At 48.9% G+C, this 13,119-nt stretch overlaps 1 protein-coding gene across 2 annotated transcripts in view; it reads right to left on the bottom strand.

The window, feature by feature from the left end:
- Positions 1-28: 28 nt before the first annotated feature.
- Ankrd35 (ankyrin repeat domain 35) overlaps positions 29-13,119 on the bottom strand; it is a 20,966-nt gene continuing 7,875 nt past the window's right edge. The window contains exons 2-14 of one of the 2 annotated variants that reach the window (XM_021158728.2): positions 12,322-12,456; positions 11,289-11,377; positions 10,868-10,932; positions 10,031-10,088; positions 9,861-9,931; positions 9,491-9,597; positions 8,312-8,496; positions 7,629-7,666; positions 5,488-7,479; positions 1,791-1,880; positions 1,525-1,590; positions 741-845; positions 29-224 (exon numbers count right to left, since the gene is read on the bottom strand). In XM_021158728.2, the coding sequence (XP_021014387.1) occupies positions 786-845; positions 1,525-1,590; positions 1,791-1,880; positions 5,488-7,479; positions 7,629-7,666; positions 8,312-8,496; positions 9,491-9,597; positions 9,861-9,931; positions 10,031-10,088; positions 10,868-10,932; positions 11,289-11,377; positions 12,322-12,338 (2,838 nt within the window). In that variant the 5' untranslated portion in view covers positions 12,339-12,456 and the 3' untranslated portion in view covers positions 29-224; positions 741-785. The remainder of the gene's footprint in view (positions 225-740; positions 846-1,524; positions 1,591-1,790; positions 1,881-5,487; positions 7,480-7,628; positions 7,667-8,311; positions 8,497-9,490; positions 9,598-9,860; positions 9,932-10,030; positions 10,089-10,867; positions 10,933-11,288; positions 11,378-12,321; positions 12,457-13,119) is intronic. The other variant, XM_021158727.2, reaches the window with a different exon arrangement.

Below are 13,119 nucleotides of genomic sequence, written 5' to 3'. Positions count from 1 at the left end.
CCCTTTTTGACAGAAACCACAACAATAGGACCATCTGTTTTCTGCTTTATTTTCCACGGAGCTAGTTTACATCCACAACTCTGGTCTCATCTGTGCTGATTCCAGGGTCCAGGTTTTCAGGTCTGGAGTTCGTGTGTCCTGTGAAGCCCCACCCACAGCACCACTAGTGGGTAATCACCATCCACCCACCTGCCCACCACAGCTTGATCGAGCCTCATTATTCCCTGAAAGAAGAAATTCAAAGATGAATTCTGTATCCTTGCTCTCCTCCTATCCACATCAACATGTTAAAGGGTCTGCTTGTCTTTCCAAACTGGAAAGAGGGCTGCCCACAAAGGGGTAGGAGGGAGGCTGGGAGATGGTTGGATTTTGAGTGAAGGGTGGGAAAGCCTGAGGTCCGTAAAGTCCCGCCCTAGGGAACAACTGTCCCACTACCCTTCATTCTTAACTGGCATCTCTGTACCCCAGACTTTAGGAAAATATTCCAGCCATCTTTTCTGTCTGTCCTATCCACAGTCATCCCGTTAGTCACTAATCTCGTGCCACCTGCTCACAAGGTCCTGACTCCCCCTAGTGACCCACACTTTATCTTTTCAGTTAACTTTACTTCAATGTTCTATGCCCTACAGGACTCCCCAATGTCAGCCACCAGAGAGGCAAACAAAAAACCCACCCCGTCCCTTACCCCCAAGTCCTTTCTCCATAGCCCCATCCCTCTTTAGCCTCCACCCACAACTCACAAAAGAGAAATGCCTTTATCCCTGAGGGCACACAGTGAGCCTGCCTCACTCCTGCATGCTGAGGATTCGAAGTAGGATGTTGTAGACGTCTTGTTCCATGTAGCCCTGGGGGTTACAGGAAGGATATAAAAGATGATGGAGTGCAAACCGTGGGGAGAGGCAGATGAGAGAGCAGTTTTGTAGGAGAACAGAATGCCGGTCATTACCTCTTGCAATTACATAATCCTTAACTAATTCTGCTGGCCTGTCATGTCACTTTTTTTGGTCTTCGGTACTTGTGACTGAACAGGGCAAGTACTTGTCAATGAGCTCTGCCCCTAGCCCTCACTTGTAGTATTAAATAACTCTTCCATGGCTGCTTTCCCATCTTCACAAGGAGGGGAATGCTATCCATCTCTCAGGATTGCTCTAAGGGCCACACCATGAATGCTAAATGTAGCTCTACTGCCTTATCATCCCCAAGAAAGGAGCAGGCACACTCACTCTTCCTTGATTAAGGCAAAGTCACCTCAGAGGAAACTGGGGGTCCGGGGTGGGGATGATGGGGACAGGGAAAAATCCTCACAATGGATTAGGGAGCCAGAAAGAGAAGCAGAAGCGGCCCCTCCTCCCATTCACACACAGCCTCTCTGGATTTGCTTAATGAGCACCTGAGGCCGCCACGAGACTGCCACGGGGTCCAGTGGGCCTGACAGAATGACAAGTACGAGAAGGGACAGGACAGACGGGACATTGCTTCCTCAGCCCTGTACCTCTACTGCCTCCCAGACTCCAGCAAGCTCACCCGAGCAGCATTCAGTAGATGACTCCTGTACGTGGAGATGATCTCTTCGTGGTTCTTCTGGGAGTCCTGGAAGGGAACGCCCATTGGAAGTTGCATGTCTACCCTTCCCACGCTCACCGCTCACTGCTCACCAAGCTTGAGGCTGGCTCTGTGGGCCCATCGCTGGTCCACACCCCCTCCACCCCCGCTAGTCTCCTGACACTCCCCACTTCCACTCCGCAACCCCCTCTTCTCTATCATCATTCATCCTACAGGCCAAAATATACCTGCAGCTGTAGGGCGAGGTGGGCATTCTCGCCCCGGACTTGTAGAACTTCTTCTGAAAGCTGCTCTAGCTTCTTCAGCAACTCATTGATCTAAGGCCAAACGGAAAGAAAGGGAAGTGAAGGCGAATGTTATATTTTAAGTTTACATCACTGTGCTCAAGATCTATAAAACAGAAATGCCCCTAACCTGCGCTCCCCACTTGCCTAAGGAGAAAGAGCTTCCTGGGATGCCCTGGACTGTTCTTCATATAGGAAAACAAGCCACGTGTTCTCACGCCTGTAAACAAGCTTGGTTGTCCCAACTGCACAGCTTGTGCTTGATCACACGTAGGTGGGAGGTATGAAGGCAGAAAATGTCAGAATACATGCTTGCGCCCCCCCCCCCAGTTGGATGAAGACAGAAGTCCATAGCCTTGTGGGGTTTGCCTCTGTAAGCACCCAACATAATTCACAGTCATTCTCAGGATATCCTGGGCATGGACCCAGACAGTGTCCCTCCTCGTGACCAGTATCTAATAAAGCTCAATTCAAATTTGGCTAAAAAAGGTGGTAATGGTCTTATTCTCACCCCATGCAGCTAACAGGGACTCAAGTCACTTTCCCCCAGATGGCCCAGGGTCAAGGTCAGGTTTTCTTGGTGAGTGTTTAATATGTGCCAGATATTCCTATATGCATTGTCTTATATAATATCCAACCCAGCCCTTCTTCTAAGAACAATGCTTCTCTGAGGAAAGGACTATTGTCCACATTTTATGGGTAGGAGCCTGAGTTTCATACGTTTTCAAAACCATGCAGTTATCCCAGGGGGGTGGTGCACACCTTTGAGCCCAGCAATTAGGGACAGAAGCAGGCTGAGTTCTGTGAGTTTGAGGTCACCTGTATAGTGAGTTCTAGGATGACAGCCAGAGCTGTGTAATGAGACCCTGCCTAAAATCAAAACAAAACCAAAATCACACAGCTAATAAATCATGGTTTAAACCAATTTCTCCTTGGCTCTACTATAGTTTATGAACTTTTGGGGTTTTGGTTTTGTTTTTGTTGTTGTTTTGGTGTTTTGTTTTGTTTTAAACAGTCTCACTGTATAGCCCTAGGTGGCCTGGGCTTGCTAAATAGACTAAGCTGGCCTCAAACTCACAAAGATCCTCCTGCCTCTGCCTCTAGAGTACTGAGATTAAAAGGGTGTTGCCACCATACTTTCTACTGAGTACTTGACACATGCCCCAAATTATTCCGTGTATTTTATTTTTTGTGTATGTATGTGTGTTTTGCCTGCATGTATATAAGTATGCATTCCACCTGTGTACTCTTGGTGGCTGTGGAGGCCAGAAAAGGACTCCAGGTGCTCTGCAATCAGAGTTACTGTGTGGGTGCAGTGACCTAAACTGGGGTCCTCTGGAAGAGCAGCAGGCATTCTTAATTGCCAAGCCATTTCTCCAGGCCCAATAAAGCAATTTACTTTCTTTCTTTCTTTCTTTCTTTCTTTCTTTCTTTCTTTCTTTCTTTCTTTCTTTCTTTCTCAGAAGACGGTGCTCAGGGATGAACCAGGACCTTTTTCATTCTAGACAAATGCTCAAATGCTCTGCTCTATCATTAAGCCATTACCTCAAACCTTTTTTTTTTTTTTCTGCAAACCACACAGAGATCCACTGTGTCTACCTCTCAAGTGCTAGGACTAAAGGTGTATGCCACCATGCCTGGCTTCCATATCATCAAACTCTTCTGAGTATTTATAATAATTTATTTAAACAGGGTCTCTTAGAAATCAAGCTGGTCTCAAACACAAGGATAGCCTTGAGAACCTGATTCTCCTGTATCAACTTCTTTTTAAACTTTTATTTATTTATTTATTTAAAGTTTTTATGTGTATGGGTGTTTTGTCTGCATGTACGGTATGCATGCCTGGTGCCCTCAGAACCCCTGGAACTGACATTACAGATAGTTGAGAGCCACTGGATAGGTTCAAAGAATTAAACTTAGGGCCGCTGGAAGAACAGCCACTTGGGTACTGGGAACTCAAGTCCTCTGGAAGAGGAGCCATTGTTCGTAACCACTGAGCCATCTCTCCAGCCCAGGGACTTAATCCTATTGAAGAGAAAACTGGGTTTCAACCAGGCAGTGGTGGCACTCAGGAGGCAGAGGCAGGCTGATCTTGAGTTCAAGGCCAAGCCAGATCTACAGAGCAAGTTCTAGGGCAGCCAGAGCCACACAGAGAAGCCCTGTCTCAAAGACCCAATAAAACAAAAACAAACAAACAAACAAACCCTGGGTCTTTGAGATGTTAAGAAAGTTGGCAGGTATGGTGTCACAAGCCTTTAATATTAGTACTCTGACAGAAACAGGCTGATCTCTGTGACTAAATTCTTCATAGGGACACCCTACCTCAAAACACAGGGCTGAGCCGGGCGTGGTGGCGCACGCCTTTAATCCCAGCACTCGGGAGGCAGAGGCAGGCGGATTTCTGAGTTCGAGGCCAGCCTGGTCTACAAAGTGAGTTTCAGGACAGCCAGGGCTACACAGAGAAACCCTGTCTCGAAAAAACAACAACAACAAACAAACAACCCTACAAGGTTGGCTAAGATCAGTCAGCAATTAAGTTTTATTTTATTTATTTTATTGTTGTCTTGTTGTCAATGCTGGGGATAGAACCAAAGGCCTGCATACACGGTAGGCAATCATTCTGCCACCGAATTATATCCCCCAACCTACCCTGTGTGTCTGTGTGTCTGTATACACACGTGCACATTTGTGCCACATTCTCAACTACTACACCAAATCATCCTTGCCAAATTGTATTGACTTTCCTGCCATTTATTGACAAAATGCCTCCTTTAATGCCCTCCCATGATGATGCCTATTTTGGACAACAGTTCTTTTGTCTATGCATTGTACACAAGGTATATGCTGTTTATATTCTTCTGTTGTTCTAAATCTGGATATGTGTACAAGTGTTAATAAGAAATCTGCATTCATTCCTTCAATGGGTAGTTCGACAACATCTAAATTCATATGTAAATGAGTGGTTTAGAATATATAAAATATGTCTCCTTGTCTGACAGCACTAAGAAAATAGTGGCTTTCAAACTCTGTTGTGGCTTGGCTTTGCTTGGTGTCTTCAAACAGGGTTTCATGAGCCCAGGGTGTCTTGGAACCAGCTCTGTAGCCAAAGATGACCCTGAGCGTATCTCCTGTGCACTTCTTCGAACTGTTTTGTTTTGTTTTATTCTTATTTTTCTTTGCTTTGGTGTCTTTTTTGGCCAATGGGAATTGTTTGTGGGGACCCACTGTGAGTGGACCTGGAGGGAAGAGCAGCTACAGTTAACCCATTGGACTCTGAGTCAGCTGAGAACCTCAGCAAAACCACAGAACTCATTACACCACTAGGCTGGGCTAGTGCAGGATTAAGATAAAACACTAATTGTCCACAGTGTTCCCTGGTGGTAGCCCTAGGGGCATACATAACTTCTGAACCCTGAATATTAAATTTTAATACCTACACTGTCTTCTCTCTTGTACTATGTTATTTGTTTTTATCTCTTTCTTCTATCTGCACTCCACCTCAGCTCCAGTCTCAACCTCAAACCTCTCTTGCCCTAGGGGAGCACAAAGTGGTTCTTGCAAGAACTCTGACCTTCGGTTCTGCAGCCTTGCAAAACCACCTCGGCTCCCGCTATGCTCTCAAGGATACCTCGGTGCTCACCTTGGCTTCCTTGTCCCGGCAAGCCCCGATGAGGTGGTTTGTCTTCTCTTTCATGAGCTCAGCAGTTTTCTCAAACTGCTCCGAGCGCCCGCGCATCTCGCCAGCCTGGCGCTCCTGCTCGGCAGCCCGAGCCGCCAGGTCCTCGCTGCGGCGACGTTCCTCTGCCACAGTGTCCCGCAATCGAGTCATTTCCCGACAGGCTGTGTTGTACTTCTCCAGCACAACTTTGAGCTCCTGGCCCCAAGCCTGTGCCTGGGCCACCAGCGAGCCTCGCGTCTTCTCGTGCTGGCGCAGGCTGGCTGCTTCCCGAGCTCTCAGCTCGGCCACTTCTTCCGTGGCTTGGTAGAGTAGCTGTTTCAGCTTGCAAATCTCCTGGCTCTTCCCACTCATCGTGGCCTGCACGGCCCGTAGCTCTTCCTCTAGCATCCCCAGATCTTCCTCCAGGGCGGCCACTTGCGGGGATGCTGTAGCCTTGAGGGAGGCCTCTGGTTCCCCACAGGGAGCCAAGGATCCCCTCAGCTGCTGGTTTTCCTCTTCCAACCGAGCCAGCACCCGTTGAACCTCGAGGTGCCTATCCACCAGGGTGCTGATGCAGGCCTGCAGCTCCTCCAGGGGTTCTGCAGCTGTACTCTGTGTATTCCCCTTGCCCACGAGGTCTGGGGGTAGGCAGTTCCACAGTCCTTGGAGGCCGCTAGTCTGGGAGGCCAGTCGCCTGCGCAGCTTATCTGTGGCCTCCTTCTCCATGGCCAGTTCCTCTGTCAACATCCCCACGCTCCTCCGCAACTGCTGTAGCTGGACCTGTGCCTCAGGCTTGGGCACAAACTCCCGGTGTAGCCTCTGGGTCAAGGACTGCAGCTCTCCCTGCAAGCGTTGTCTCTCGCGCCCCAACTCTCCCAATTCCTCCAGCAAGTTGCTATTGCTCAGTCTCAGAGCTGACACCTCTTTCTCCAACTGTCCCTTTGCCAGGCCTCCTCCTAAGGCCTGTTCTCTTCCAGGGGCCCCTAAGGGCTCTCCTCTGGTTCCAGGAGCCTTCTTTTCTTCCTGCTCTTTAGAGCATCCCAGGACTGCCTTCGGGGCTCCGTCTCTGGATCCCTGGACAGGGACCTCAGGTTTCACATGCAGTCCCATCTTTGCTCCATCTAACCTTACCAACACCCTCTCAAGCCTGGCTTCCATCTTTTCCCAGGCAGCTGCTGCAGCCTCAGCTCTGGGAGTCCCCAGGGCTCCCTCCAGAACTGGTCTTGACAAAGCCCCTCTGGCAGCATCCTTTTCTCGCCACACTGCAGCCAGCTCTTCCCTTAGCTGTAGGAGGAGCTGATTCATGGCTATGCCCACTGGTTCTCCCACTGTGCCTGCTGGTTCAGTCCCTGGAGCTGGGGTCCTCTCCTTCTGGCCAGCACACACCAGCTCAGTGTTCTGGAGGCCAAGGTTCTGCCCGCCATTGGTGTTCGGTTGCTGTCCTGTGGCTTTCCCGGTGGTCTCTGAACTTGGACCCTGGGGCAGCCCCTGCTCTGGTTGGGACTTTCTGTGTACTTCATGATGGATCTCTGCCGGGGTTAATTCTTCAGCTCCCTTGGGAGCTAATGTTGGGTTTATTGTAGCCAGTGCCTTCTGCTGCTTCTTCAGCTCTTGGATCCGCTCAGCCAGCAGGTTCAGGGGACAACCCTGTTCCATACCATCTCCCTCAGGCCGGAGACCAGGGCCTTGATTTCCTGGAGCTCCCTGCTCTTGCACTAGGAGATGGCCTAGTTCTTGCGCTTGCTCTCGAATCTGCTCCTCTAGGCTTGAGAAGGCTGCAGCGTGAGCCTTGCACTCATCTGTCTTTCGCATGAGCTCCTGCTCCAGCTGATGAACTTTCCTCTGCTCCTCCTCAAACTTCCACCTCCACTCTTCTGAGCACCGCTCCTCCCCCTCCTCCTCCTGCTCTTCCTCAGGCTCCGCTTTCCGTGAGTTCTTAGGAGGAGATCCCACCCGAGGCTCAGATGAAGAGGCCTATGTCAAAAAAGAGCAGTGATGTGAGGCTCTTCAACAAGCCTCTGAAAGGGCCCTGCTTCTCTAAGAATGCCTTGGTGCCCACATGGACACGGGAATTGCTTGGAGCTAAGTCAGAAACAAAAAGGGGAGACTCTTAGAGGTCATACCTGAGATGGGTGATCTGGGTGTTGAACCAGTCCATGACCTATAAGAAAAGACATGGGACAAAGGAGAACTCAGCTCTCTTCTAATTTTCAGAGTTTTTTCAGAGAAAAATGGTGACTGTCTTATTTCATGCATCCCTAACTACCCTGCAGCTTTGGTTTCTTCTTCTGGAAATGCCGTGTTTCTTCGTTCTGTTCACTAGCCTCTGTTAGTGATCACTGCGCTATGTGTGCTATGTGTACTATGAAGGCACTGGAACATCAGCGGTGGGCAAAATGGAAATCACTTGGATGACAACAATAGCAAGAGTCATTTAATCCCAGCACTCGGGAGGCAGAGGCAGGTGGGTCTCTGAGTTTGAAAACAGTCTGGTCTACAAAGTGAGTTCCAGGACAGTCAGAGAAAACCCTGTCTCAAAAACAAAACAAACAAACAAACAAAAGCCAATAGAAGGATATTAATAGTCAGAGTTGCAAGGTACAAAGGCTACACTGGGGAATGTTGTGACCATGTTTATGGGAACATGGGGTCACATGTTCCCAAAATGCAGCAGCACTGTAAAGCCTTGACTAAGGCCGTGGTCCATTCTTTCAGATGGACAGCCTCCATGAGAGTGGGATGCTAAGAAACATCTTTAACTCTTTGGCTATTGAAGAGACTCTTGAGAGCACAGAAAGACTTTTACCGCCTCTCCGCCGCCGGTTCAGGGCCTGCTGTAACAGCCTCCACAGCTCCCTGTCTTGTGTACGCAAAGCATAATGAAGAGCGTTGTGTCCCAAGCTGTCCACAGCTCCAGCGTCCGCTCCATGGCTCAGGAGCAGCTCGGCCACCTCAGCGCTGCCTTTCTCACAGGCCAGGATCAAAGCTGATCTGAGGGTGGAGACAAACCTGGAACACCGGCTTCCCCTCATGCTTTCAGAAATTCCACTCACAGCGTAAGCCCTCACTCAGTGGAGTCAGAACAACACACCAATGCCAGCCAAGGACAAAGCCTTAGACCAGAGCAGGACTTTTCCCAGTGCAGGACGTTTCTTGGAACTGCAGCACCAGAAAGTGGGACCTCTGGGAGGGCTCCATTTTTATATGCTTTAGAGAATGCTGAAGTTCTGCACATGCACATGTACACGCATACACACACACACACACACACACACACACACACACGCACACATGCATGCACACACACACACACACACACACAGAGCAACATATATGCTCATGCTCCTCCTGCCTCAACCTTCTGAGTAGCGGACTACAAGCATACACCACCACACTCATCTGCATACATTTGAAAGAAAAATGTTTAGGACACAGCTTAAAAACTAGTAAATTGGGGCTGGCAAGAGAGCTCAGCGGATAAGAGCACTGACTGTTCTTCCAAAGGTCCTGAGTTCAAATCCCAGCAACCACATGGTAGCTCACAACCACCCGTAATGAGACCTGACGCCCTCTTCTAGAGCATCTGAAGTCAGCTACAGTGTACTTATGTATAATAATGAATAAATCTTTGGGCCAAAGCAAGCAGAGTTGACCAGAGTGAGTCCTAAATTCAGTTCCCAACAACCTCATGAGTACAATGTACTCATATACATAAAATAAATAAATAAATCAAAAAAAAAAAAAGGAGAAAACTAGTAAATTAAAGCAGTGACCCCCAGGTGTAGCCATTCCACTTGTGGCACCATCTGTGCAGCATGGCTCCCTTAAAACATGGCAAAGATGTTCTGAACCATTCCTGGAAAAGAAGAAGTGCTGGAAGAACAGAGAGGAGCCTATTCTCTCTCCAGTGTGTGTGCTGTGCCCAAGGCTCCTTTCTAGATTGGTAAAGAACCGGGAATTGGGATAGGACATAGAGATGACTCACTTGTCATCCTTGTCTGTGACATTAACTCGGGCACCTCTCTGCAACAGCTGTGAGCAGATAGCTGCATGACCACCCAGCGATGCAATCATCAGGGGTGTGCGTCCATCCTGCAGAGGTTGAGGGAAGACATGGGGGATCCATTTGATGACTCAAACCCCACCAACTCTTCTTCCCCAACCCCCGCCCCTGCTGAAACAAGCTCTGGTCCTGGGGTTAAGCACTTCCGGTGGTTCAGAGAGTTAGGAGCTCCCCAGTGATAAGGAAAGGAGGAGTGATGGAGAAAATGGTGATAGGATCTAGCCAATCAAACTCAGAGAAGACGGCAGCCTCCTGGTGTGAGAGGCCACCCGTTGGCTCATCTGATACTCACATTATCCAGCACGTCCAGGAAGGCTTCATGGTCACACAGCAGGAGGACACTTGAGGCGCAGCCAGAGGAGGCTGGAAGAATTGAAAGACGTTTAGATAAGAAGAGGTCTGAAGAACATCTGTTGTTCCCGCACAAAAGCTAACCTCCCATCCTGTTCCCCAGGCACACACCTGCCCAGTGTAATGGACTGCGATTTTCTGCATCCACAGCATCTTCATTAGCACCGTGCTGTAAATAGCCACAAAGAGAAGCAGATGTGGAGCACCTCATAGCAAGCTGCCAGTTTCCATGGTAATATGAAAAGGAACTGGAGGACCACAGCTCTGAGGGAAGCTAACTACTAGGCAAGCAAGCCTAGTCCCTCCCTGCAGGTGATGGGCAGCCTTGAAACTGGGTCCTACTTCCTAGCTAGGGCCTTTGGAAAAGACCAGGAGTAATAAAGGTAGAAGAGTCAGTGTGTGCTCAGTGGCCATCGGGAGATGCAAATCATCCACTGCTATAACCCTCCTCCCCGTTTTATTTTATTTTATTTTTTAACTTGGGGAGGGGTGTGGATATGCTCATGGAGGCCAGGGGACAATTTATAGGAGCTGGGTCTCTCCTTCCATCATGTGGGTTCTGAGGTTCAGACTCAGGTCATTAGACTTGGCAGCAAATTCTTCTACCTGCTGAGCCCTCTTACTAGCCCCTCCCACCAAAGACATTTTTATTTGAACATTCCTGATTTTCTTCTACATAGCGGTTAGTCTCTGCAATGGGCTCTGCTACTGGCAGAACTCAGTTGTCCTTGGGTACCCTGCTTTCTGGCCTGCCCCCCAGAGACAGACAGCATCAAGCATGGTACAAGTACAGAGTAGATGCTAAACAAATGTTGTGAACATATTGATAAGTGACAATCAGCTGTGCTATTTGGAATGAGACAATATTATTGGTTACTACAAAACCAAGTTGGGAACACGCTGCATTTCTTTCTGGCCTGCACAGGAGCACCAACGGACTGCCTTTACCTGAAGCAAGACCTTCACACACTGTGGCTGACAGGAGATGGTGGCCAAATGAAGGGCGGTGCTTCCTTGGAAAGAGAAAAGGAGAGAGGGGGTGTGGCTCCATGACTGCAGATGACTCACGGGGAGGGAGGGCAAGAGACGCACAGATAATCAGAGGGAGATTAGGGACGAGAAGCTGTGGGCCACACCGGGCCAGAAATTCCAGTTTCTTGAGCAGCTGGTACCCTCCTTAATGGAGATGGGAGTGGGGTGAAATGTTCCTGGCTTAAAGGGAGGGGAACCCCAAATAGAGGCTAGCCAAGACTGACTGAGCAAAGAAGGAAAGGCCCACAACTGGAACCTGCATGGAGCCCAGTAGTGGCCCCTCTGCAGCCAGAGACAGACCTGCAGTACACTGGGCGCACAGGGTTGGCTGACTCACCGTCCTCGTTCTTGCTGTTGATATCAGCCCCATTTGCAAGCAGTATTGTCAGACACTCTGTCAGGCCTTTGGAGGCTGCCAGATGGAACCTGCCAGGGTCAAAGCCAAGAGACAGAGAAGGATGAAAGACGGGGGTGGGGGGTAGGGGGGTCAAACAGAGGAGGTTCTTTCCTTTCTAAAAATCATGTTTAATATTCTAAGTCGTTCTGATCAGTTTCAATCTAGATGTTTTTATTTTGGCCTTGTATGTTTGTTTGTTTGTTTGCTTGCTTGCTTGCTTTGAGATAGAGTCTCACTATATAGACCTGGCTGGCCTTCAGTGCTTGATCCTCCTGACTTGACCTCCCAAATTCTGAACTTATAAGCAGGATACCAACACAGCTGATAAGGGGAAGCTCTAATAAGCCCTGCTTCCTCTGCTTCCTAACAAAGCCAATTCCTAGAGCAGAGAGGGAGGCTCCCCTAGTCTGCCTTGCTAAAAGGAGGAGCAAGCCTGTCTCCATGACCTACAGCCACGAAGCCAGAGGATGCTACCAGAAAAGCGAGAACTACAAATCTCAGGGTATTCCAGATGTTGCACGGATGTCCAGGGCACACATGATTGCCTGCCTCACCCAACACACAACCTGCAGCATCGTGGAGTCAGCCAGACCCGAAGAGAAGCCTGGCAGGAGGCATTGTCTTCATCCTGAGCACTCCCTCTAGCCCCGTGACCCCTGAGACTTTACTTCTTCATTCCCAACTTCTCAAGCGTACATTCCCTCCTCCTTTTGCGATGAGGAAACTTTGTTTAGCAATGAGTTGTCTGTTGGTTTAATGAGCTTTGTATCTTTTTCAAGTCAGTGTAGCTTGTGCGGAGGCTGGAACTATGGGACAATATCCTCCTCCCTCAGTTGTTCTGTGCTTGATACATGGCAAAGGTTTAATGCATACACTCTCCAATTCAAACGATAAAAGGGTTCTGAAGTTATAGGCCTTGCCTGATTGTTCTGAAGTTCGAACCACGTACCAGGGTGGGGTCAAAAAGACTTACTTACGGGGACTGGCCATTTGAGTCTAGTTTGGTGGGTCGGGCTGACTTCCTAGAGGCCAAGGCAGCCACGCGTCCCACGTCCCCCCGCTGCACCGCCTCCAGCAGCTTCTGATCACGACGGTTCCATTTCTCCACCTAGTCGGGAGTTACAGATTATGTGAACACTGGGGTTAGCAATGGTATGGGGAAAGAAAAGTGATATTAGATGCCCAGCAAGAATAAAGGAGCCAGGCAGTGGCTGACAGAAACCCTGTCTCAAAAAACCAAGAGTAAAGGAGTATTCTGGAGGTCCTTGCTGCTTATTATCACTTGGCCCAGAGCAGCAGAACTTCTTAAGTGGGCCAGCAAAACACTAACCACTCCATGTGTCATCAAGAATTATCCATAGAATTATCCATAGCAACGGTCAAACATAAACCTAAAGGTGCTGAGGGAATCTCTGAATTAAAAATTACCAAGGTTGGTGTGGTGGCTCCGATTTTCTACATAATGCTAGTACTCACAGCCAGGAGGTAAAGGCAGGAGGATCTTGCCCAGCCTCAGCTACATAGCCAGATTATAGGCAGTTTGAGATTCATGAAGCACTGCATGCGTGTGTGTGTGTGTGTGTATGTGTGCGTGTGCGTGTGTGTGTGTGTAGATGCAGATATAGACACACATGTATGTATGTATGTATGTATGTATTGGCAGGCATACAACACTTGAGAGACTGAGATGAAAATCTCAAGTTTGAGGTTAATTAAGACTCTCTCAGGAAAAAAATTATTTTTTATTACTTTTGTCATTTTAGGGTTTGCT

Source organism: Mus caroli, chromosome 3 (genome assembly GCF_900094665.2).
Source record: "Mus caroli chromosome 3, CAROLI_EIJ_v1.1, whole genome shotgun sequence".
Classification (NCBI taxonomy): domain Eukaryota; kingdom Metazoa; phylum Chordata; class Mammalia; order Rodentia; family Muridae; genus Mus; species Mus caroli.
This window is presented reverse-complemented; position numbering and strand designations above follow the sequence as displayed.